General features: G+C 43.7%; 1 protein-coding gene across 2 annotated transcripts in view; it reads left to right on the forward strand.

The window, feature by feature from the left end:
* The window catches only part of SUFU (SUFU negative regulator of hedgehog signaling), an 86479-nt gene that overhangs the window by 21989 nt on the left and 38194 nt on the right, over window positions 1–26296 (forward strand). For both annotated transcript variants that reach the window (XM_048946627.1, XM_048946628.1), the window contains exons 3-6: window positions 1171–1307; window positions 20554–20696; window positions 23136–23221; window positions 25089–25161. In XM_048946627.1, the coding sequence (XP_048802584.1) occupies window positions 1171–1307; window positions 20554–20696; window positions 23136–23221; window positions 25089–25161 (439 nt within the window). The remainder of the gene's footprint in view (window positions 1–1170; window positions 1308–20553; window positions 20697–23135; window positions 23222–25088; window positions 25162–26296) is intronic.

Genomic DNA, 26296 nt, shown 5'->3' on the forward strand with positions numbered 1-26296 from the left:
ATGGCACTGCTAGTGATCTGTGTTTTTCAAATGGAAAATGCTCTCATCGCTTTTCTGACTGCTCCACTTGCCTGCTTTTACTGGAGGCACAATGTTAACACTTTTGTGCATTGTATCTTCCATGTGTGTCAGCAAGGTACCAGCATCCAAGACATTCACAGAGTTTCTCCAGAGAATTTGCCGATGCTGGACAAGTAGATTTGAGTTTGTAGAACAGTGCTGGCTTATGAAAGTTTCTATGAGGTGTCTTTATGCCCAGCATAAATCCTTTTCTTTTTCAGATCTGCTTTCTTGGAACACTTACAACAAATGAGATGGGGGTGTGGTGACAGTGCTAAGAAGAAAACTGGTGTCCCTACCTTGCTTTTGAGTTTGTGAGCCTAGATGTTTGTCCATGAAGTTTCTCATATTCACAGACTAAACGCAGTAGTTTCAGCTGTTGGGGACTTAGATCTTTCCTGTATGTAGGAATGTCAAATACTGGATTGTAAAGGACTAGTTTTGTTGAAGCAGAGTAATATGCAGCATCCTTTATTTGCTCCTTTTTTGTTGTTTTCCTGATGTTCCTAATATGAATTTATTCTCCTGGGGAGACCTTGTCAGACCAAACCAAATAAACTGACATCTGCCTCCATCAACTTGGGGAAATGGCCAAATGTCCTGATTTATGAGCTGTAGTTGTCACGTTCAATGCTTTTCCTCTGTTGTCCTCCTAGATACAGAAAGAGAAGGTGTACAAGCGTATTGGTTTTAAAATAAGGTTGCAGCCCACTTGTGAATATGCAGAAATTTGAGTTCAGGAGAATGGAATAACATTTTCTGTTGGGTACTTTCTTTGGTGCTCCCATTTAAGCAAGTGTAATTAGGGCAGCTATCTGTGCAAATTTTGCAACTTTCTTTTAAAAACAAAATCAGGCTGCTAAAAATCACACTTGTCACCCAGAAGAAGTTGACATTTCCCAACATGATTCTGGCTGAAAACATTACTATGGTTGTTACCTTTGAAATTATTACGTCTGCTAAACTATCCATGTTACACCATTTGAGCTAGCGTAGACTGAAATAAGAGAACGTGAAAAGGACGTTCAGCCTTTTTCCACAGTGCTAATATTGTAGACTGTTCTCACTAACAAAAATATGTTCTGACTTTTCATTTTTCGCTCCTTACAGGTTTACAGGAACAGATGGACCAAGTGGCTTTGGATTTGAGTTGACGTTTCGACTAAAGAGAGAAACGGGGGAGTCGGCTCCACCTACCTGGCCAGCAGAGTTAATGCAAGGCTTAGCGAGATACGTCTTCCAGTCAGGTACTGCAGGGTTCAATCTGTTACTGCACGTCTTGTTGCTTTCGTTCAGAAGGACTGCATCTGTCATATGGTGCTACGGTCGGGTCTCCCAGTTGCTCTGTCAAATCTTGAGAGTTTTTTTTGTGTGTGAACATTTGGCCAAAAACATTGGGTTTCTTCCATCAAGCCCTCTTGTTGGGTACAAAATCCAGCTGCTGTTTGGATGATTTAAGGTCTTTGATATTGAGAAACTGAAGGTACAGAACAGTTAGTGATTATGGGAAAGGAGCGGTACAGGGACTGGCACTCTTCTTATGGTGTTCATTTCAGCTCTGCCATGATGAGGGAAGATAATGTAAGTATCGAACTTGTTTATCTTGAAATGGCTGTGGGGCACACATCTGATAAGGTCTCATTTCTCAGTAGAAGGGCTATAACTTCTGAAACAGTTGGTTTCACTGATCTGTGCAGCGGAGTAGTGCTAGTGTGTGTAAATAAGAAGATGGGAATGACATAAAAGTTACTATAGATGCCAGGGCTGGGAAGGCTAAAGAATTGGCACTGAAGAATCAGCTGTGCTTATGGAGACTTACCAGAAAGTTAAGAACCATCCAACTGTTTTGTTGTGCCAGTCGCTTGGATATTAGTTTGTATGGTGAGAAGGTGAAGATCTATGAAGTGGCTGAGTGCATAATGTACTTGAAAGGCTGTCACAAAATCTGCATAAAAATATAAGAACTTTTTTTTTTTTTTTTAACCGAGGTTGAAGTCCTTTACATTTAAAGTACCTTCCAAAGAAATGATTATTGAATTTGTAGCATTTGGCTGGTTAATAAATTGCTGAGTAACTCCTGATTCCACTGCTGGTTTTCAGCCAGCTGGCTGACTCTCAAAAGGGAGAGGTCCAGGCACAAACAGGATTGCTCTGGTAACTTGTCATATACTGGTAAGGCAGTGATAACTCTTGTGTTTTTTCTAAATATTGACTGACAGAGACCAATGTCAGCATGGGTTATTGCTTGTCTTTGTACTGGGAATGTCTTTTGTTGAAGTTTAAAATAATATAATAATTTTTGTAACCTTTGTGGTGCAGCTATCTTCTCCAATTGCCATTTATGTTTGGGCTCACCTGTTGTAGTGGTAATGCTGAGTCACAGCCTGAAGCAGTGATTGAGCACTTGGTGGGAAGGTGGGGCCAACCCAGAGGAGCTCAGGTGCAGGCAATGCAGCTGAGTGACTGGAAGGAGTGGAGCCAGGATCCACCCCTTCCCAGGCCCCATTTAAGGGTTGGCAGTGGAGGTGTGGGCATCTCTTGCTGGAGATCCTTGCCTACCTTAGGCCTTTCAAAGGTAAGCAGCTCTTTTCTTTCACTTCTGCATCCGTAGCTGCTGCACTTTGGCTTGTTCTCCTTTGCTGCAGCCAAAGGCTTTGCCACCCTGCTATTATCGTGGTACTTTCCACCCGTCATAGCATTACAGCTGTAATCTTTTCTGTCTTGGTTTTTTGCTGCTCTTCAGCATCCAAGTTCACATTACTTTAATGGCTCTTACCATTGTTTGAGGTTCTTATCCTGCCTAAATTGTTCAGGGCGTTAACTTCTTAGTACTTGACATGCATACTCTTATTTTCTGTGTCTGAACTGCAGGATCTGGGCAAAAGCATCTGACTCTAAGGTTTCCCTTCAGGTATAGCATACAATAAGTTATGTATTAAACTGTATTACATATAGGACTCTTCATGTAGCCTTTAACGTTATCTGGTTTGGTATAGTCTCTGCTACGGTCATGTCAGCACCTCATATTTGCATGTTAAACAATCTCCAGTAGTGCAGTTGCTTGTCTCAACCTTTCTGTGAGAAGACGTGTGTGAAGTGAAATGAGATTTAGCAGGACAAAACATAGGATGAAAGTCTCAGTCTGAGCTGGTGCTGAGGGCAGAAACTTCCCTGGTTTGTGCAGCAGCCCTGGAACAGCTCATCCTGGTAGATGAGGTACCACTTTCTGCTTCTTGGTATTGTTGAGCCAGGGAAAGTGTTAAAATGCTGCTTAAAGGAGTTTTACCAAGCAAAGGATTGTTGTGCTGGAAGATTTCTCAAGTTTCCTGCACCAATGCTGTCTCTGCTTTCTGACCTCGAAGCAAACTGTTTTTAGACTGGAAGGAGCAATTGATTGTACCCATGTGTGTTAGGCTCTGTCTTGAACTCTTAAGTGCCTTCAATATTATCCTCTGCTTATCCATGCTGATTTTGATTATCTACTATGACTTTTTAAAGGCACTGCTCAAATATACTTAATAGTTTCTAGCCTCTGGGTATTTTGCTCTCAACTTACATTATTAAAAGAAACCCAGAGTATGTATGAATCATAAATCGACCCCTTTGAGTATGAAATTGAGTATGAGCCAACAGTATGCTCATCATGCAGCAGGCAAACCACATACTGGGTTACACTGAGAAGAGCGTGACCAGCAGACTGGGGGAAGTTATTACCTCTTCCACTTGGCACTTGGAAGGCCTGGCTTAAAATACTGGGTCTGGTTTGGGGCCTCACAGTGTGAGGGGCTGGGAAACCAGAGTCCTGTAGAGCAGGGAGGCAAGAGTGTGTAAGCTGGGAGGAGTGCTGGCTTGGCGTGGGAAGGTGATGGTTGGCCTAGCAGGATCAACAGCTGTTGGAAAGGTAGTTACAAGATGGACGGCTCATTTTTGGTTTTAAGTTGTTCTTTCACACGACTTCATTGCTCAGGTGTTAAAACTTGGATGCTGCCAGGTGCTTGGAGGGGTGGTGTTTCCAAAACCCAGTCAGCATTAAGCAGGATGCAGTGCTATTGCACTGTTTAATTTGATGAAAGGTACTTTTTTGCTCAAGTTCTTCTGGCGGTGCCATTTGGAGCAATTGTCAAATGCGACATCAACAAGCACTGTTTGACTCCAGTGTACCTGTACCTCATTGGTCACTTGTTTAAAAATCTGTGGTGACTCTTTAGTGCTTCAGATAGCCTTAAAAATACTTGATGAACCAACACAACTTGAGTAATGCTTGTTAATCCACTCATAACAAGCAAGAACCCCCCCCCCCCCCAAAAAAAAAAAAAGCCACAAAAACTGGCAGGAAGTTTTTGGGTAGGTTCCAGGCACTTTGGCTTGTCAAAGGATTGTTTACTTTGAATGCTGAGAGCTTAACTCTTATCTCTTGTGTAACAAGCCAACATTTTGGTTATCGTAGATGTGCTTTGCTGAGTCCAGTTGTAGTTATGGGAGGATTTGGTTATCGTAGATGTGCTTTGCTGAGTCCAGTTGTAGTTATGGGAGGATAAGATGTAGTTAAGCTCTTGCTGAGCCTGAGCATTTTCAGCTGGTGGTGATTGAGCTGAAGACTAATCTAGCAGCTACTGCTGTCTTAAACCTTGTTACTGTGTACTAGCATTTCAAAATGTATGTCGTTGCAGGCGATGTATTTTTGTTACAAAGGCTGTTAAGCAAATGAATGTTGTTTAGTTGTTTCCATCTCTCCCTCTCTGTGGCTGTACTTGAGCGTCCTCTGCATTGGATTTCAGATCTCCTTGAGCCTTGGCTGCCCTGTTCACTGTAAGGAACACTTGATGCTTTGTGCTTTTGATTAAATGGCACTGTTTCTCCTCCTTCAAGAAAACCAAGTTTGCAAATCTCAAAAGTTTTTGTGGCTTTATCTGTTCTTAATTTTATCACTGTTTGACCATGACCACAAATTCCAACTCTGTTATTTTTAGTTTGCAAAAAGAAACAATCCTACAAACCTTGAAAATGAAACTTTGCACAATTCAGTGACCTTAACTTGTCATGGTTTGTGAGTATACCGGGAATGTCTGTTGGTGGAACCAATTTATGCTTATAGTTGTTAACTCTTTAGGCCCTGCAGAATTGATTGGTATAGAATGGCCTTGGGTTTTATTTCCCTGAAATTGAAATCTGTGAATTTTTTCTCTCTGTGGTGAAGTTTGTTCTCAAATGTATGCATTGTGAGGGCAATGGAAACAAATGCATTGTTTGTATGAGATCTTGCTGCTGCTGTATTTCCTCGGCTGAAAGAGAAATCTACAGCTGTAAGGTACAGATTTTGGAGAACTTGTCCACAAAACAAAGGCACGAGATTTATTATTGGTCAATTAGACTTTGGCACCTAAGCAACCAGTAGGAAGACATTAAGGGAATAATGGAAGTTCCTGTCTGGATTTATCAAGAATAAGTGGAAATAAACTAATTTGTATCACAGTAATGGGTGCTATAGGAAACAAAGAATGTTAGTTACCTTGGTAGCAGTGAGACTTCGGACGTAGTCTCATGTAGCAGGTACGTGAGCAAGCCAAGAAAACGTGATCTTGGTAAAAAGAAGGGGATGCAATATTGATTAGATGTCTTGACTTAAGTAGTTGTCTATGCGTTGTCATCAACCACAGAAGGTAGGTAGATTTGGGATTCCTCTGAAGTCTATACGAGGGCTGATGCAATTTGGGATTGACCAGGATGGTAAGGTCATAGAAGTGCAAAGTATCCTGACAAAACTTGCAGCAAAGCACTGTATTGCTTGGGGTGGAGTTCAGAGTGAACTTAGCGAAGTGAGGAGACGATCTGGAATGCGTGCGTGCAGGAAGCTCAGTAGGGTGCAACAAGTGCAAGTTCCCATGCTTCTTCAGGAATAACCCAATGCAGTTACTGGCTGGGGACAGACAGGGTAGGGCAGCAGTTTTGCAAGGAGAAGAAAACAATTCGGAGTTGGTTTCACCAATAAGCTGTACCTAAACCAACACTGTTCAGTCTGAGAGGGAGGCAGAACTATCCTAATGCATGAATAGAACTGTTCTGTGTTTTGCATGGGGTACATACAATACACTGCTGTCAGCACATCAAGAGGAAACATACAACGTTGGCTCCAGTTCGGGGCAAAAGGCTTCAATTCAGATACATCCCAGTAAAGTCTGCAAGAGGACAGTAAGAATGATCTGGAAGTCTGGAAAATATGACCTAAGGAGGAATGATCAAAAGAACTGCATTTGTTTAGTCTAGGGAAGAGAAAATGGAGGGAAGATGGGAGAACAGTCTTCAAATATGCAAAATGGGAATGTAGTAATATTTTTATATATTACTACAGGGGATGTAGGGAATGAAGTAATATTTTTCTCTGTGTGCCAGCAGGGTAGGAGACACCTGTCACTGCTGGTGTTTCTGTAAGGTAGGCTCACAGCTTGTCGTTAGGAAAATCTTTCACTAGTTCTGTAGTAGGGAGTTGCTTGTGTCTGGGGAACTGCAGAATGTAGTAACAAAATATACAGGCAAAGGAAGTGTGTCAGGTGCAGTTTCCATTTAGATGATGATTTAATGGAGATTTCAGCCAATTACTTCCGGAGAAAGTTGCTTACATGCAGTAGAGGCAGTTGTCAGACCTTAGATAACCTTGACTAAATTATTCCCTAGCAAAGCTTATTACACCTTTTGAAAAGTGTGTTGGACAGATCTGATTCCAGCAGATGCATGACAAGTTACACGTGTTGATAGCAGTGTGTCAGCACAGTGACCAAACCAGTAATAGATTATGGGTTATTTTCTTTACAAGCACCTCACTTGGCATGGCTGACTCTCTGCACTTCACTATGAGGGATTCTCTTTCCAAAGGATTAGGTATGAAATGTCTTGTCCTCAATTTATTACTGTGAAACCTGTAGGAACTCAGTATCTCTGAACTCCCATCCTGTTCTTTGTGGTTCGAGTCCGTGGGCCAACTTTCCAAAGTTACTAGAAGGGGAAGGATGCACAAAAGCACCCAATGCACTGCAGGTTTATAAGCCTTCAGAAGCCAGGCTGCAAAGCAAGCCCACACTGAGGTATATCTAGCTTTCTGTAGTTACCTCTGACAGACAGTGATTTTTTTCAGGTAGAAATTCCTGTCTGATGGATAGTTTGTAGTTTGAGGAAACCCATATGCTGTTCCTGCCTGTCATTATTGCACTGAATCAATGTGAGTGTATTATACCAGCTTTGCTGCCTCAGTTTCCCTTCTGGCAAATGAGCATCGTTATGAGAGCGGTAAGGACTGCAGCTGAAGATGCTCTTATTCAGCAGTTTTCCTCCGATTCAAGTTAGTTTAATCCCAGCCACAGAGGCACTTTGCACTTGACAGGCAGTATAACTTTTACACTGAAAATGAGACTCAGTAGGATTAAGTGATTTGGCTGAGGTCGTGGACCTGAAGCCATTACACTAGCGAATGCTTTGACACCTGTTGCCCTTGCTTAACCACTAAACCTCATCTTCAGCTCTTCAGGGGTTTAGCAGGCTTCAGTGCGTAGCCTCAATGACTCTTTCCTTGCTGACATGTTTTCAAACACTCTCAACGCTGGCCAATTTCTGTGTGTAAAAACAAAACAAACTCCTCGCTTCCTTGAATACAAATGAGGCTTGTTTAGCTTGTTTGTCCAAGTTTATTTCTTCCCAATAGGATAACTAAAGCCAAATAAAATCTTCCAGTAATTCATAGATTTATTTCCCCCCCCCCCCCCCCCCCTTGACTGTGCCTTTATATGTTTTTAATGCTAGGGTGATTTATCGTTCTCTTCTGGTTGCTATGGCTCTGTAAAATATATATATTTTTTTTATCATCTGTTTGTAATATTGACCAGTTTCCAGTGTGGAGCTGGCCTTGGTTTCTCTCTTGTATTCCAGGATTTTAGATTAAAAATGGGCGGATTAACTGTTTTTTTTTACTCCACAAAGTAGTATAAATCAACATGAATTTCATTTCAGCAGAACCCATTGCACAATGAACTCTGTGCAGACACAGCAGTGCAGTGCCATTGTAGAGCAGCACCCAGCCTGCTGCTACCCGTTGGTGAGTAGAACACAGCTGGGCACGCAGGCTGTGTGCCTTGGTTCTGCACAGGGGCATGGAAACATGCTGTTCCTGGTTCCAATTTAACCTAAGTTTGTTGTGGCCAAAAGCTCTCATCATCTGATAGTTATTCAGTGGTCCATGAGAAATTGGTTGGGTTTTAGCCTAATTCCTCTTAGACATTTCCCATAAAACAAGCTGTTCTGTGAGCAAAGCGCACATCCTTTACGTATTTGCATCCTCGCTCCTCCCTGTCCCGCGGCGCTGCAATAAATCCAGTTCTCTGTGTGCTGCTGCCCATGAGCTCACCTCCCCGATATTTCCCACTCCCTATCTCCAAAACTAACCCCAGCACGTCCCCCATCCTCCAGCTGGGAGCTGCGTGCTGTGGCTGGCACTGTGCACTGTGCTGACTGCTGGGACCAGTCAGCTCCACGCGAGTCCTCAGCGAGGTGCCTGGTGGGATGGGCAGAGCTCTGTCCTGCTGGGTGTCACAGCAAAGCACTGGCTGTAGAGCGACCCAGACTCTTAACAGTGACTCTGCTGTTAAGCCAGAGAAGCAGCTGATCAGTCACTTCACTCTGAACAGACCTCATGGAAAATAGTTTCATCTGTAGAAAAGATACCTCTAAGAGGAGACAGTGTGTAGGAGTGTAAGTACATGTTCTTTTGAAATACTGTCCCAGGATTGCACAGAGAAAACATTAAAGCTGAGACCACATTTATTCTTACCTTCTTATTTCTCTTCCTGCTCAGGTTGTTCAAGGTCTGAAATGTGTGGGCTGGCACTTAACTGTTCACTGTGCCCAGCAGCCAAACAGTGCAGTACAGGTGCTGCCAGACACAGCTGGTAGAACTCGCTCCCTTTGCCTGTGTGCTCCCATTAACTGGCCCAGAGCAGTGCCAACTGCAGCAAACCCTCCTGCTGCTGCCTGTGAGACATCAGCTTGCCCTGACGGCGCTCAGCCTGTGCATGCAGTTGTAAGCCACCAGATTTTGTACCTGAGCTCTTGGAGCCAGGCACCTGCCTGCTTTCCTGATGCGGCATCTCTCCAGCAAATTCCAAGAAGCCTTCTCACTGTTCAGACTTTGGCATCAAACTTTTTTCTCTGATCTGTTTTGGCTTTTTTTTTTTTTTTTTTTTTGTTTTGTTTTTTTTGTGACTGTTCTGGGTTCAATCCAGCAGGATCTATTGAAACTGTAGTATAGCTGCTCTTTTCCATTCTCAAAGAAATATCCAGTACCCTTGGTTGCTTTTTCTTAATGTCATGAGTCTTGCCATCTAGGAGGACTGTAGAGGAAGTGTAGTGGTACTAATTGCACAGTGTCTGTGATGTTCAGTACAGGAAAAGAGGAAGAGGATGGATCCTGGCATTGGTGGCACTGAGGCTGGCACATGGGTCAGCATGCAGAGACGCATCCTTCTCTAACAGATCTAAGTGTAATTTCCTCTTTCCAGACTTCCAGAGCTTAGTGTTGTTTGTCACTTTGTGTGGCTGTGATTTTGGGCACCTTTTGAGCGCAGCACCTTTCCCCCTGCTTGTGAGGCAGGGACGTGTACTCATGGTGCTGCTGAGGGAGGAAGGAGGCTGCAGCTGTTACGGAGGAGCTGTGGTGCCTGCCTGGCAGTGAGCTGACACGCACCTGGCTGCCAGTCGTTCCTGCAAGTCTTGTCTGGGCCAGAGAAGTGGTTTCAGATCTTGGTGTTAAATTTCAGATCTTGGAGAGCAGGAAGTGATGAAGCAGAGCTGCAGGTGTGACAGCTGTGCAGCGCTGCTGTCACCACATGGCTGGTATGCTCACTTGCATGCTGCCCTACTCTCATTCTTCTTACAGCATAAACGGAACGGCCTGACCTCAGGTTTTGGATGGCTGACTGTACTTGACTTCTCTTTTCTGCTCAGAATGGCACGATGCTGCCTCTGTGCAGTACTGCAGATGTCCCAGCACAGGGCTCCATCCTGCCTATTGCCACTCCTCCCACTGCTGCTGGGACCAAGCAACGCTTCCATTTAGTGCTTGCTGCTTTTGTTGAGTAACATCTCCCTGTGCTTTGCTTGGAAGTTGCACCAAATTGCTTTTTTTGCACTGATGCAAAACTCCCAGTAACCCTCTAGCCAGGCTTGAAAAGCGCTGTATGCTTTCTCATGGACTAGAGGGGAGGGGATCTGCAGCACTGCTGTGTGATACTGCTTTTTGCTTTGTCAGCACAGGGGGGATCAGCAACTTCCTCACAAGATCAGGAAGGGTCCTTCTGAGCCTTGCCAGGGAGCTGTTGTTGTCTCAGTGTGTAAATCCCAGCTGAACACAGGTCTGTGACCTTCCTGTGCCCTGAAGGCTGCACTGACACTAAAGCATGGGGAGACTTTGTACCAGGAGCAGAGGCACAGAAACTCTTTGTTCCTTATAAAAGACTGTTGAAATAGAGGAGAAGCAATCTTCCTTCTGCCTGTATAGCATTTCCAGGCAGTAAGCAAGGGATCTCAGCAGCGGCTGAAAGAAGAGGCTTGTTTTTAGCTAATGCTGCAATTTAGATAAAGCAGGTTTAGGCACAGTTTGTGTTGGCTGGATTTCAGCTGGTGCTGTCCCTTTTAATTCTGTCAACCCCTGTCCTGTTGCAGCCTGGGAATTGAACTTGGCTCATTACTTTTCAGCTGTTCAATACAGTTCATTCAGCTGGTTTATTTAAAAAAAAAAAAAAAAGTTAAAAGGATCTGTCTTCTCTGTGCTCTGCATCAATCCATGTGTTATAGACTGCTCTCAAATGTCATGGATAGACAGAGCAGTGGCACTTATAAAATGCAACCATACATCAGATTTGCAAGTGCCTGAGTTACTTCAGCCTGTGTACTGCAAGTGGGCTCCCTCTGGAAGGGGGGGGAAGAAACAGGAGTGGATACCCAGAGAAGCCTTGATGCATCTTGTGACAGCTGAAGAATGGAAGGGCAGCCAGCAGGCTTCATGCCCTGGGGATCCCAGGATGCTGGCTTCTGGCAATTGTTTATCAAGAGAGGTCATAGTTCAGGATCACAACCAATTTCGCCTGTTTTCTACCCAAGGTAGAGGGAAGCCTTTTCTCCATTCTACCCAGAGCATCCCTGCTACAAAAGGCTGAAAAGCACAGGTACTGGGGACCAGAAGAGTGGTTCTGACTCCTGGGGTAAGGAAGCAAGGCAGAAGCTGCACATGTTCCATCCAGCCTTGGACAAAGGCTCTAACCCTGTGCTGTGGCAGGAATGCGAGACAAAGGGCATGGCTCAGGGAATGCAGAAAACCCCCTCCTGCTGATGTGAGGTCCTCTGGCCTCTTACATATGAGGTCTTTGTCCCACTCAGCCTTTTCTGGGAAACGGAAGCAGCCACTCTAATAGTTAAGGGCTTCTGCATAGAATAGTGCTGCCTCCCCCTGTCAAGGAGCTGAAAGCCACAAAACAGGGATTGTTTTGCGGTCATAGGAGCATCCTCTTTTACTGCCTGTGCAGTCATTTGGGATGCACAGAGGAGAGAGTGAAGATTGCACAAACTGAGTAGTCTTATGAAAAGGACTTGTTTTTTTCCTTGACATCTACCAGCCTACGTTAGGTGAAACTGCAGAGGAGAGCAGGCAGAGCTGGAAGTTGGCTTTGCTGTTACATATATCCTTCTTACACTTTCTATTGAAGATCTGTGAAGCAAGTGGTACTGAAATGGTGTGCTCTGCCTAACCTGCTCTGCACTCTGTCTGCCAGTGCTGTGGTATGCTGGGCTCATTACAGACCATCTTCTGACAGCTTTACATGCAAAGAACCTTTACAGCAGCTCAGCCAGGAGGCAGCAAATGGGCGCAGCAGGGAAAGCATTTTGTTCTTGGTGGGGAAGGGAACTGGGAGAGTGGATTCAGAGACTGCAGGCAGCCCAGAGCCTGTGGGAAGTGGACTCTTTTCCTTTTTCTTTGAAAACCTGAGGCTTAAAGGAATTGTATTGGAACATGTGGAATGGAGTTTCAAAAGGTGATCCAGAAACAGACTAATCATTTTGCATCTGAACCGTAATTATAGCTCTTGGACAGAGTTTGTGTTTCTCTTGCATTATTGTAATGAGCTTGTGGAGCTCATCTAATATTTCTAATACTTTGTATAAATGTGTGTGAATGCAAGGTTCCTTTGCTTCCCACCTTTCAGCCTCCTGCTTTGCCAAAATTAAAACAAAGGTTTGGTCCATGCAAGCTTTAAATTTCTGAGAAGTTAAAAGCAACCACTGAGAAACAGCACTATGGTGCTCTCTAAACTGTCCCGTTGCTTTCCGATAGGAGACTCAGAACCAATGTCAGGATAACTGAGTAACTTTTCCTGGGAGATTGATGTGATTACTGTACAGGTGTTTGTGCACAGGCTATCCTCCCTTTCCTGCCTTTTCTGTTGAGTAACTTTTACTTAAAGAGAAATCTTGGAGCAGTCTTGCAGTGTGTGAGACCTCTTTCAGGCTGGGCGTTAAAGCTGTGTGCATCATCTTTGGCTCCTTCAGAGCAGGGTAGTGCCTTAGTAGTTTTTCAAACCCTTAAAAAGTTCTTTAACAGAAATCTCCTAAGTACCTAGGGATGATCACGAGTGGCAGCAGTCTTGTAGTGCTCCTGTATCCACCTAAATGTACGCTCATCTTGGGAGCTTCCACATGCATGAATGTGTAAAAGGTCCCACAACACAGTGTGTTTCTCTTGCACTGCATTTCTCCTCCCTTGCAGAGGACACCTGAGAGGTTGTTAGGTGCTGTTGTACATGTATTTGTTCTAGCTGCACCTAGCTGAAGCATTCATATGGTTGTAAAATATTCTGACTTTTGTCTGTCCCAATACAGGATAGCGTCCTTAAATAAACAGGCAAGCTTCTCTTCCAATTGGCTCTGTGTGGAACCGTGCAATCTGTAAATAAATTGTCATTAAATACCTATTTTGAGCCAGTCCTTAATCTGCAGAAAATCCTGCTGTATAACATCCTCTCTTGCCTGGGTCTCCACCCCATCCTGAGGCTATTCTATTACAGAAGCTACTGAAGGCATAATTGTGATCCTTTGAAGAACTGCTGTAAAACACATCTTGCTCAGGTGAGAGATGCAGGAAGCTGGTGACAGCTCTGCTGGGCAGAGCTAGTAGGGTCCATCTGGTAAAAAATGTGTGCAAGGAGCGGGCTCTGGGAGGCTGCTGCCACAGGGTCTCTGGGCTTCTCCTCACAGGCAGGAATGATGCTAAGGGGGAGGCTTTATCCACAGAGTTGGGACTGTCCCCCCAGGTTCAGTGCTTGGCAGGTGCATCAGTCCTGCTCCTCTGGGGATGATTGGCTGGGAGATGCAGGAGGCAGGATGTGGGTGTGCCACTAGTGTTGGAGAAAAGGAGAGCACACCAGCCGTGCAGAACCTGGGGCAGATGGTCGTGGGTGATGAGGTGTAGAGAAATAAGAGCTTGGAGCAGGAGAGTTCTGTGGGGCTGTGAAAGAGCAGTTCACGCGTGTTTGTTTTCTTTCTCATTATGATGCCATGCAGCCATATATTCCCTCCCTGTAGGTGAACACCATGCAGACAGATCAGGCAGGTAAGAGCTGTGCTGTTCCGAAAGCATCACTAGGAATGCATCTGCTACAGTGTTTCTGCATCGAGGTGCCCATGTGCTGCAGGAGGCTGCAAGGAGCAATGGGCAGCTTGGAGCTGGGGGAGGCTGCAGGAAGGCGTAGGAGAAGGGGGCTGGAAGAAGACAGAGAGAGGATGGGGCCCCCAGCTCCCAGAGGGTGGGAGTGTGCCCTGGGCATGGGAGTCACTAGCTGGGAGCCTGTGAGAAATTCTCAGAGGCTGCAGTAATGGAAACTGTGCGTGTAGAGTTGGGCAGGGAGAGGGAGCCAGGCACACAGATGTGGAGGGGATGGGAAAGAATTGTCCTGGGAAACAGAAGGGGTAGAGGAGGCCCAGAGCCGTGCTGGTTGTTGCATGATAATAATTTAGCTGCTAAAATACTGTGCTCTCAGTGTCACGTAAAGCATATGGGATCTGCATTGTGATATGAAAAGCGGTGTTTGTAACTCCATCAGGGGAAACTGTGGCACAAAGAGACGCGTTTGCCACCACCTCGGTGTGAGTGGATGGGTGGCAGTTCTGAGCAGTGAGGAGTCCTCTTCGTTCTGCTGGGATTACGGTGGGTTCTGCTTCTGGCCCCTCCACCTGACTTTCAGTCCAGGACTCTAAAGGGATCTGATAAGTTATACCCAAGTGTGTAAGTTGATGAGTGCTTTTCAGAGGATCATTCCTTTTCCATATTTAACCACCAGGATTTAAAAAATAATGAAATACTTTCCACCTGCTGATCAACTTAAAAAAATAAAAACAAAAAATCTGCTTTGCTCTTCTGTTTTCTGAACTCAGTCTTCAAACTTCAGAGGTCAAGGAGTCCTTACAGGGCTGATAATCTGTTTTTTCTCCTCACTCTTTTTTGAAGAACCGTTTGCCTAGGCCCCTTGTTTATAAAAGCCCAATTTGAATCCCTGCAGTGGAGCCATTGTTTAATTGTGCTCCGGGGATTGAATTCTTCCCAAGGCATCTTGTCTGTGCTGTATGTCTGCAGCAGGCAGCAGCCCCGTGTGAATCTGTGCTGGGGCTGTTCTTCTTTCCCAGACAGAGATAAGGGGCAGCAAAACTGAACTGTGCAGCACAAACTTGGAAAAAGGGCTTTTTTTTTTTTACAAATATAGTAGTACAAATATATCATGGCTTGGACTCGAATAATTTCTTCTGTGTTCTTGAAACATTCTGCCTGAGCTAAAAATGAAATTACAAACTAATGCTGCCAGCTGGTACCCCAGATTATATCACAGTTGTTTTTCTCCTTTACCAATCTATTTGTGCAATCCTCTGTAGGTTAGGAAAGGAAGCAGACACTGAATTTAGCATTAATTTGGATTATCTTAATTTAACATGACTGGTAAATGAGTCTGAATGAGCTCTTTCTTTATATGCTGTTTTTTGTGCTATTTTTTTGAATTTGTGTCTGTATGATGAGTTGCAATAGCAGTATTGCTTTGAGATTTTTAGACTCTTTTCATGTTTAGTCTCATACAGCTACATATTTGCACGCATAGTCGTATCCATTAGTGAGCTAATTAGAAATATATTAAGTAGCTCTGGTGAAAAGCATAGCTAATGCATTTCGACATTGGACTCTGTTTGCCCCTTGTTTCTCGTAATTAATTTTAGCTGTTCCATCTGCAAGGTGGTACTGAAATGCAGCATCAAATCTTTCTTGTGACAGATTGCCAGACTACCTTCAAAAAAAAAAAAACAAAAAAAAAACCAGACTGAATATTAAAAATATGTTGGGGAAAATGCACTTATAATAAATTATATGAGCTGTGCATGGGCTAACGGCAATGCAATAAATTACATGATTTCTGCAAGTATTGGATAAGCTGCATTCAATTTAAATGTCTAGCTGCATCACTGTCTTGCTGGTCAGGAGCACTGAGGGCCTCTGTAGCATTCCTGTTCCCAAAGCTTTGGACTCGAAATCTTTCTCTGCTTTGCTTTGCCCTCATCTACAGAATTTCTGAGTGCTGCTGTCTGTCTGTTGCTCAGCTGAGCAGTTGCTGTTGGACACAACCTGAAAGCTCATGTAAGTGTTCAAGCTGCTGAGCAGTGCAGGTAGCATAAGGTCTGCCTTGCGTGAGGAATGTGGTCACCTTGCTTGCGTGCCAGTGTACCCACTGCCATGCTCTGCTGTGAATTTATTAGATGTGTTTTTTAGACCAAGCTAGCACAGAAGTGACAGGAGTTGTGCCAAGCATCATGAAAGCTTGGAGGGCAGCGACCCAGGTAACTGCTGCTGTCACAGGAGGACAAGCAGGATTGTTCCTTTTAGCAGCATCTCACACAGCTCAGAAAAAAAGGACCTTGTAACCACAGCCTGGCTTTCTGCAGAGATGAGAGGAATGCAGAGACTTGCTTTAGAAGAATACGAGTGCAGCAGAACAGCTGTTTGCCCCAAATCAAGCCAGCTTAATGTCAAAGGACCAGGCTCAGGCTGTGTGCCAGGCTGGGCATGGGCAGAAGAGGTGCTCTGAGTTCCCTTTCTGTCTCCTCGCTGGTGGAACAGCCTTAGCTCTGTTTTCCTCCATGCTGTTCCCTGTGTGCATTCAGGAGGAGATATTTGCCTCCCAGGTGCCCAAACCTGCTCTGTGTACAGGGCAGCAAGCTGGTGGGGAGCACCTCTTGGGCTAGGTTCGGCCTGGGGCAGCTTTGAGATGGAGCGCTGTTAGCTCCCAGTGCTTGTCTCAGTGTGCTGTCTTTTTCCACTTTCTCCCTGCAGTTATTCAGGGGAGCTAGGGCTCTTAAACAGATGTAAAAATGGCAGATTTAAAAAAGAAATGGAAAATATAATGGGAAATAAGCTGTTTCTCTGCAGAGCTAGCCAATGCCTCCTGAGCATGGGTTGCACTCTCTATGCTGTTTATAAAGCATCTTGAGGCCAGGAATATGACTTGTATTTATTTCTTTAGGCATTAACTGTGTTTAGTCAAATTGAATACAGGGGAAGTGCACTTTAAGAAAATACATGAGCACTGCTGCACAAAGAATTTACTGGTCCACAGTGGGGTGGTTCTCTGAGTTATTTCCCCAGTTCTCATTATGGAGCAATTGGGGAGTAAAGCTGGGAGAGATTGCACAGCTGAGTTATGGCCATGGCTGCAGGAAGGAGCTTCACCTGCTTCGTGCAGCCTGTTAAAGAGAATGGATAATGGCATTGTAAAGACTTCAAAATATGGGAGGCTTTATAGAGTAGAGTGGTGTAGCTGTCTCATGGATGCTGCTTTTGCATATTAGAATGACACAAGAGCAGGTCTGTGGGAAATTTAGTCTCCTCAGTTCTGTGGAGCTAGAGTGATGCTTCTGATTTGCTGTTATAAAATACGAAGGAAAGCAATAAATTTGAAATGAAATGTTCTAATGATTTCCTTGTTGAGCCCTTAAGAAATCAATGCCTGCCTGTGGTGTGTTTCAGTTCTGTGGCATCGGAGTTCCCTGGCAGAATAGAATAATTCAGGAGTTTTTGTTAAAACACCGTTCTATAAATTTGTGCAGATGGGTGACGTTACCACATTAGGTTTAAATCCCATTTGCACCCAGACTGATTGCTGCCTTATTTGATGATAGGGGAGTGCTGGGTCAGGAACAGCCCCACAGCTGTGGCAGAAAGCCATCTTACCTTCTCCTGGATTCAGGGCTGAAGTGCTGCTGAGACTATGAAGTTTCAGGTTTACTAAACCAAGATGAATTGCAAAGGAACATTCTTATCTGAAAGGAGAGTTGTGGTTTGTCCTAATCCTAGCAATTGCTTTGGGATGCAGATGGCATTGTGGACACTAGTAATCTCGGACTCAATCACTGTCCTGTGGGCTTGAGCTTCTTCCTGTAATCTTTTGATTTTTTTTTTTACATCAAACTTTTATTTCATGTTATTAAGATACCCATTTTCATGTCTATATTTTCTAGTTTTTCACATCTGAGTGGCTTCCAGCACAAGTACAGGTGTCTCATTTGATCTCTGCAGTAAGAGAAGCTTTGGACCCATGTTGGTGTTGTGATCACTGAAGGTTCTGATTCTATCCTGCGTTGTCAGCAGTGCAGAACAGCTCCTAGATATTAATCTGGAGATGGAAGACTGCTTCTACAGACAGTCTGCATAGTTTGGGAGAAGTGGGAACACTGTGGGCACATCTCAGAGAAGTACGTTGCTCCTCAAAAGGTGTTTGTGCCTTTGCTGTACCTGGGATAAGCGCGTGCATCCTGCTCTGACTCTTCTTGTTTTTATGGAAATAAATAGAATCATAGAATGGCTTAGATTGGAGGGGACCTTGAAGGTCATCTAGTTCCTGCCCCCTGTGGTGGGCTAGGGGCCCCACTCCAGTTCAGGGCTCGGGGCTCCATCCAACCTGGCACTGGGACGTCTAAGAATGGGGTAGCCACCACTTTGGGCAGCAATGCCAGTGCCTCACCTCCCTGTGAGTGATGAATTTCTTCCTGACATCTAACATACATCTCCCCTCTTTTAGTTTAAAGTCCTATCTTTGTTAGACCATGTAATAAATCAGTCAGTCCCCCTCCTGCTTAGAAACTTCCTTTAAATACTGGAGGGCCACACTGAGGTCATCCTGGAGCCTCCTCTTTTCCAGGGCAAACAAGCCCAACTTCCTCAACCTGTCTTCATAGGAGAGGTGCTCCAGCCCTCTGAGCATCTTTGTGGCTCTCCTCTAGATGCACTCCAACTGCTCCACAGATATGTACACGTAGGAGATATTAGCATGCTGTACATGTCTTTGAGAGTTTATCCAGTGCTGTACATTCTAACTCAGCATTCATCAAAACCAGAAACGTAGCTGTAAATTTACATTTATGGGAACTTCAGCACTTTTGATAAAAACATAAAGATTTTGGTGGGTTGGTTTGCAAGCCAGGTGTGAGAGGTGGGAATGGAGGATCTGCATCCCAGTTTCTGCATGGGTGCACGTGGCTATCCAGTGCTTTGTTCCTGCAATTCCTCAGCTCAAACCCTGCACTTCGAGCTCTCCTCCGTGTTGCAATGGTCTCTATGCAGGGGCTGATCTTACATTCTGGTTGGGTTACAATAAGTGAGCGTAGAGCTGAGTTTCAAGCTGTAATTCTGATTTTTCTGCACTCTTACAGATTTTAATTGGACTCTGTCTTATTTGCAGAATGTTTTTTTTTGTGTGCGTTCGTGATTTAATTGAATAGGCAGTGTGAATTTTGTGGCATTCGTGTGCATGCAAGAAAGAGGGAGATTTTCTAAGTGTTCAGTGTTCACATGGACAGAAACAGGTGGATTTCCAGCAGAGACATTTGCATTTGAAAACCTGCTCTAAACGGGCTGGGATTTCCCAGGAGAAGCAGCAGCAGCAGTGAAATGCAGCGATCGATCAGCATAGAATTGTGTGAGCATTTGATGGGCAAAATGTTGTGGTATAGAGACAGGAGCCAAGAATAAGTTCTTTGTGGTTTTGTTTCATTCCTAAAAACTGTGACTGAGGGGCTTTTATCATTTAAAAAACAAAACTAATCAGCCACGTTTTGGCTAACCTGCAGAATGTCAGCAAGATCCTTTGCAGTTCTGCCTGTTTTGTCTATTTGTTTAATGCCATTTTGATATAAGAAAACTTTAAAATCATATTTTTCATTTGTCTCTTTCATTGTATGTCCCAACTCTGAAAGCAAAGTAACACTATGAGCCGTTCCTCTCAGTCACACTGCTGGAAGTGTGTAATTCATTGTACGTACAGATAAACTTTTTTTCTTTGAGCAGCTCCATTTGATGTGTTTCTGTTCTATCTTAGTTGTAACGAAGGAAAACGTTCCCTTACTTATCGCAACACTTCTGTCCCATTCCTCGTTTTTGGGGCCAAGCTTCTTATGGAATTTGGAGTTATTTTAATTCTTCCTTAATCTACTGAGCTGTCAGAGAAATTTGTCTGAAAACCCATGTATAATAAGTGTTCAAACCAACGCCGATGGGGACACCTGGTGGAGGAACCGTGAGTTGCCCAAGATGCTGTGGTTTAAACCCCCAGCCGTGTAGGTGTGGGTTAGCTCATCACTGGGGGGACTTTTCAGACGCGCTGTGCTGCAACCAGAGTGAAAATGGTTGCTTTACTTCTAGTTCATCCACAGAGCAAGTATTGGGTTGGGGGCAGTGCTATGTGTAGGGTTTCTGCTGTACCCTCTGGTTTGCAGTTGAGATGCAGGGTCGTCTGGGGATGGTTTGTCTTTCTGAGGAGAAGGAAGAGGATGGAATTCTTACAGTTGTGAAGAAGGAAGAATAATTTCTATCTCTTTATGTAGATGGAGGCCGTTCTGACTTAAAATGAAGTTTATAGCCAACTGGTTTTCTTATTGTTTGAGGAAGAAGGAACATATTATAATTCTTCACCAGAGCCAGCAGACAATTGGAAGAGAAAGTGACTGACATAGAATGTCACAAGTTGGGTAGCAGACTGGAGATTTTTAATAGATAAAGTATTATTTAAGTCTAATTTACATTTCAGAATCTCTTTTTTGTGGCAAATCAAGAATAAATTGTTGTCATATAGGCATCGCGTTTGGCCCACAGGCGAACTGTGCCCTCTCACAAAATGAGACTAACAGTAAATTAGAGAGGGGCTAATCTAACTTGATGGTACTAATAGCTAACCTTTTTCCTTTTTTTTTTTTCTTTCTTTTTTTTGCCACAGGATTCACTCAGTATTGTGCACTATGAGCAGCAACAGGGCTGTGCTGGTCCTGACCAGAGGTTCCATTTGACGGTGATCAGGAGCAGATGGATGCTAACAGAAGCATTCTTCTGGCATATTTTCTGGTCTAAATATTTCTTGTTTGTCTTCCTTGTAGAAAACACTTTCTGCAGTGGTGACCATGTGTCGTGGCACAGCCCTTTGGACAACAGTGAGTCCAGAATCCAGCATATGTTGCTGACAGAAGACCCTCAGATGCAGCCTGTGCAGACTCCTTTTGGAGTTGTTACTTTCCTACAGGTATGGCACAGCAGAGGTGACAGCTCTAGCATCTCTCAGGCGTGGGATGCACTTAGCTCTACATTTTATTCAGCTCTGATAAGTAAGGTGCTTATTCCCCCGTCTTTGTCTTTTCTGTCTTGATTACTATGGATCTCATCTTTGAGTTGTTATTCTGGGGATATTCAGTAAGGATTTTACTGGGATTGAGCAATGGCACATGCAGTTCTCAATGTAGAAGCCTACCTCACACAGAAAAGGTGTACACCCCCAAACAGACCTGGAGTTGAGTATTACCTTACTGCTTTGAAATTTCAAACATAAAGAAAGGGTAAAAAAGCAGAGAGAAATGCCTGATGTTGCTATTTTAATGTAGAACTAAATTCAAATTAATGCTATGGCAGTGTTAGTGGGGGATTCTCCTTTGATTTCGTTTCTAGGAGAAGAGATGTTTGCAGTAGGACTCAGTGTTGCATTAGCATTATATAGCAAACGAAACATAGCTTGCCACGTAAAGATTCTTTAGAGGCACTTTGACTTTACCTGCACTGATCTACCATCTAAGGTAGGTTGTTTTGTGAAAGAAGCATCCCTTGTATGTTAACCTTACTCTTCAATGAGCAGAGCTTCCTTAGCTAAACAGATTTGCTTGCTATCAGAGACTCCATTTTCTCAAGACCCTTGGATAAGGGCTACTTCAAATACTTTTAAATTACATATGCAGTTACTAATCATATTGACAGAACTGACATAGCTCCCCATGCTCTTTAGAAAAGCTCCTGCCACGTGGGTGAACACCTTTTATTTTGGAGTTTTAAGTTTTGTGTTGCTTTTATTAGTCCTTGGCTGTAGTTGCAACACATAAGGGGAAGCTCCAACATCATAGACCTGCACAAGGCAACTGCTGTGCAAGGGCAAAGACTTTCCTGAGCCTTCTCTTCTCCCCAGAAGTCTGTGTTTTACCGACAGGAAAGAGATGAGAGGTGGGGTTAATAAGTAAAAAGTGAACGGTGGGATGTGGAAGCAAAAAGAGAGAGTCGAGCTAAGCAGGGTGATTCCTGGCTGACTCCCCAGTTAGTGCTGCATTAGTTCTCATCCTTTCTTTAGTATCCAGCTGCTTGGGATCAAAGAGCAGCCAGCTTGTTGCATCCTGAGACTTTTGGACTCTAATCTCTCACAGTACAAACGGTTGTCTTAATTTCCCCTTTGTTTGTTTGATGCTCATTGTTAAGGATTTATTTTGACCAATGAGGATGAATGGTTGCAAAAAGCAAAGAATAAACATGAAATAATTTCCTGTTTAGAGTCTCACAGTTTGTGTGCAGTTAGTGAGTAAAGGCTCAGGGAGGGGAGTGCTGAATTGAGGGTGATTCAGGCTGTGATGGAGGAACATGGGTGGGGATGGAATGCATTCTCAAGGCTAGGTCCTGAAAGATTGAGAGGAGCAGAGGAGTTAAGGTGTGCAGAAGTGGGTGCATGCTGACGTGGATGGTTTTCCACCCAGATTTCTATCAGTGCACATGTTTGTGGTAAAGGCATGCCATGTACTTTTGGTTACTTCTCTACAGAACTTAGTTTTCTTCTTCTGTGACAGTACACCAGCTGAACAGATTCTGACTGAAAATTCGATGTCATTGGAAAAAGTTTAGTGTCTTGAGAGAGAAAATAGAAGTCTGTGTCTAAAGTCTTTTTTTGTCTCGGGGATGAATCAATCATTGGGCTCCAAGGCACAAGCTGATGGATCAGGGGAAAAAAAAAACAACCACTGGTTGCCTTCATTTGAAGTATCTGATCTCAGCTGCTATGAGAAGGATGTCTGGTATTGCTCAGTGAGGCAGATCCCAAGCTGAAAAGCAAACGCATCTTGCCTTGCACAGGAAGGCAGAAGTCTGCAGTTGTATGCACTGAAGAGTGGATGATGCGATGTGTTAGGAACCTTACTTCATGGTGGTGGGTAAGATTAAACCAGCCAGCAAACAGAGTTGGTCAAGAATTTATGAGCACCAAAGCGTTCCTTTGTGGCAGTGTATCTTTTACCTGATGGAAGCTGCTGGTTTGTTATCACATTTGCTCCTAGCAATTGGCCAGCAGCACTGTGTTTGCCATGTGCTTAGACCCTAACCTGTCCCAGCTTGGTCTGTCTTATGTGGACTGGTTTGGGGTGTGAGAACAGACCAGTGGATCTTCAGTAACTAATTCTTCATCAGGCCCTCCTCTTATTTAAGTTCACACACTTTGAGCAAGGTTAAATGTTACGTGCCAGGGCACTTCACATGGCTTATTGAGAGAGGGCAGAATCTCCCTGTTGTTTTAGGCTCCATTTGTCCTCACTTATCTACTTAGTTGAAAGGGATGATGCTTCTCTGTATCTACAGTTTGATCCAGCCGCATGTGGCCCATGTTCCCTACAGTTCTCACAGTTTCCATCCAGTTTAGTATCTCTGTTTTTATTTATTTCAGATTGTTGGGGTTTGCACTGAGGAACTGCATGCAGCTCAGCAATGGAACGGGCAAGGGATCTTGGAGCTGCTTCGGACTGTCCCAGTGTAAGTGCTCATATAGCTCCAGTCAGAGGAGTATTTTGACAGAGAACAATTCAGTTGTTTGTTTTTATTAACAATCTTTAACTTGTTGATGGAGCCTTTGCTGTAGCCAGAGATGGGAATTCATTGCAAATCTGTTCTCACGCACAGACGTTTAGATGGCAAATTAATGCATGTGTAAGTCCACGTGTTCAGGGTGGAAATGAATGAGCTCTTGAAAGCTTAATTTCCTTCCTCTTATGCCTGCAGCATGTTCTCATTGGTTCTCCCTGAAAGAGTCAGGGCTGCTCTGACTGGTGACCTCTCCATAGTTCTAAAGAGAGGAAAGTGAGGATCTGCTTTACCATGCCTAGGAAAGCTTGGGTGCTGTCTGAAAGTAAGGAAATCAATCTCCAAGAGGCCCCACTTGTCAGACCAATTTGCAGAAGGAGGAGTATTTGACATAACAGAATGAACTTCACTATCTCCCCTTGCAAAACAAAGATAGCATTATGTTAAGGAGGAGATGGATTTTTAAATTTTAAACGTATGTTGATACTTTATTTGCTGTCAGGTTGCAGACAAACTTTTTTGACTTGCAAATGTGTGGGTTAAATGTTTTTCAGTGTATTTTGAGGAGGTTATTGCACTGTGATAGTACCTCAGAAGATTTTAGAGAAAATGAATTTTGTATATCTGTAGTCTCAGTGGGCTGCCACAAGGGGTTGTAATTGGTGATTTGGAGGAGTCCAGCCTTTGCTGCTGGATTTCTTAAACTTGAACTCTCCCATTTAGGTATAAATGCATGTGATTTGTGTAAACACTCAAGTGAATTTGTCCAGCTGCAAACTTTGTTTCTGGGGCCCTGAAGCAATGAACAGTCCATAGGTCCCTTAACTCCTATGTCAATATAGACATAGCACCCTTCTCCCCAGTCTGTTCTCATATTGTTTTTTTTTTTTTTGCTTTTGAGCTGTACTGTAAGCACCTTTCCAAGGATAAAATGAAATCCAGAGATGTGCCAGGTTCAAAGACAAAGCTGAAAGCTGCTCATATGGAGTCAGGGTGAAAGACTTGCATCCCAGGGAGGAACTGAAACAGATGGCACTTCTGCAGTTAACAGCTTCGAAAGTGATGTGAAAAAGAGTAGATACTGATGCATCTGAAAAACCTATAAAACATTAACTTTTATTGGTCTGACTGCAAGTGCTTTTGGAGACTGTAACACAGACAGGGCCAGAGGAGGGGGCTTTTAACTGCAGTAACAAAGTGTCTCATGAAAAAAAAGGAAATTTCTATGGTGATTTCAAAAGACTTCAAGCGAGAAGTGCAATCTGAGGCTGATTTCTACAGACTGTGTGTGCTGTGACCCAAAGTAAAGTCACTGAGTAGTTCATCTTCACAGTAATCTGTCTTCTATCACCTTTGTTGGGAAACATCTTGACTCTTCCAACTTTCATTGCTAGCGAAAAACAAAGATTTCCCTGAAACATCCGAGCATTCAGACAAAATGTCTGTTGTGAGATATTCATCAGAGCAAGCAAGAAGCTTTGTATGGTACTGAACATGATTGCTCATCTCTTAAAAAGAAAATGAAGTTCCATTGGGATCCCGTTGCATCTTTAAATACATAATAGAGGTGTAACTCTTGACCCTATGCCATGCTCATCTTTCATGTACTTAGGCTGCACCAGACTTCTCAGTCCCATTTCAGTTACCTATAAAACACAGTTCAGTCTTGTGTGAGTAAGTGCATCTACACAAGGGGCAGCCTATGTCCGACTCAACTGCATTGCAAGATTTGCCAAATGCTAGGCAGGTAACAGGTCACTGAGGGTTTTCATTATTAGCACAGGTCCTTGTGTGGTTCATTACCTTTCTTTCTTTGTAGAGCTGGAGGCCCCTGGCTGATCACAGACATGCGAAGAGGAGAAACAATATTTGAAATTGACCCACATCTGCAAGTATGTCTTTAGTTAATAAAACATCATGTCTTTTGTAGTAGCCAAAAGGGACTGGCTTGGCTTAGTGGTACAAAATGGTTCTGCTTTTTTTTTTTTTTTCCTGAAAAAGTTCTGTGAACATCTCAATTTCTGTAGTAATCTCAGAGCAGTCCTAGAGACTCCCTTTGCCCTCTCAGAAGTACTTTGAGAGTGCACATGTCCCACCTCAGCTGTATGGCAGCTCTAGGAAAACACTTAGAGAAGGTACAACTGGAAAACAGTGTCATATACAAGACAAATTGGTAAGATTTGGACTGTGTGTTTTAAGCTATAAAGAATATGTAAAGTACCTGATTTAGAGATGACAGATCTGGATCTTCCTTTGCTTTATATGTAAGGACAAGGAGAAATAACATGCAGAAAAATTTAAATCAGTTAAGTATTTTTTTTCCCATAGCCAATGTGACAGTGTAGGTCATTCCTGTAGGATGTCACGTGAGGCCAAATAGTATGATCTGAGAAATAATGGCAAGCTGCAAGTATTTCTTGCTGCTGTTAGTAATACGTGCAGGAGGATATATTAAACCCTCTCCATCAGATCTCAGTTTAATTTCTGAAGTTAAAAGATTGGGATAAGACCTTTCTAGTGGGGTTACTGTCCCGTGGCCTACCTCCATTCGTATGTCTGGGAGGCAGTTCTGCATCCCTTCAGCAGAGATGTGATACTGCAGTATGGGATTCCTGGGCAAATCCAGTGTGGTTCTGATCCTGTTTCAACGAATTGCTGAGTGTTCCTTTAACTGAGAACTTATGGCTTAGCCTGGTAGGGCATGTGCATGTGTGTGCGTTTTGTACTGTTGTGTTTGCTTCTGGTCTGCATGTCTGTATCTGATTACCTTCCATTGCCTCACAGCATCTTTTATTTTGAAAGCTTAGGAAGGAAACCAAATTCTACTTTTACTGTTCCTAAGGATTTGTTCGTCTAAAATAACAACCCCAATCCGAGAGAAAAAAGTGTTCCATAAACGTCCCACAGCGTGGGAGTGAACACAACTGCAAGTCCTATAAAGTTTTTGGGCTTTTCACAATTTTGCCTGTGTGTCCTCTCCCCTCCTGGAGGGTGTTGTCTGTTCTCCACAACGCTGGTGATTCCTGA

This window comes from Lagopus muta, chromosome 5, assembly GCF_023343835.1.
Source record: "Lagopus muta isolate bLagMut1 chromosome 5, bLagMut1 primary, whole genome shotgun sequence".
NCBI classification, from domain to species: Eukaryota; Metazoa; Chordata; class Aves; order Galliformes; family Phasianidae; genus Lagopus; species Lagopus muta.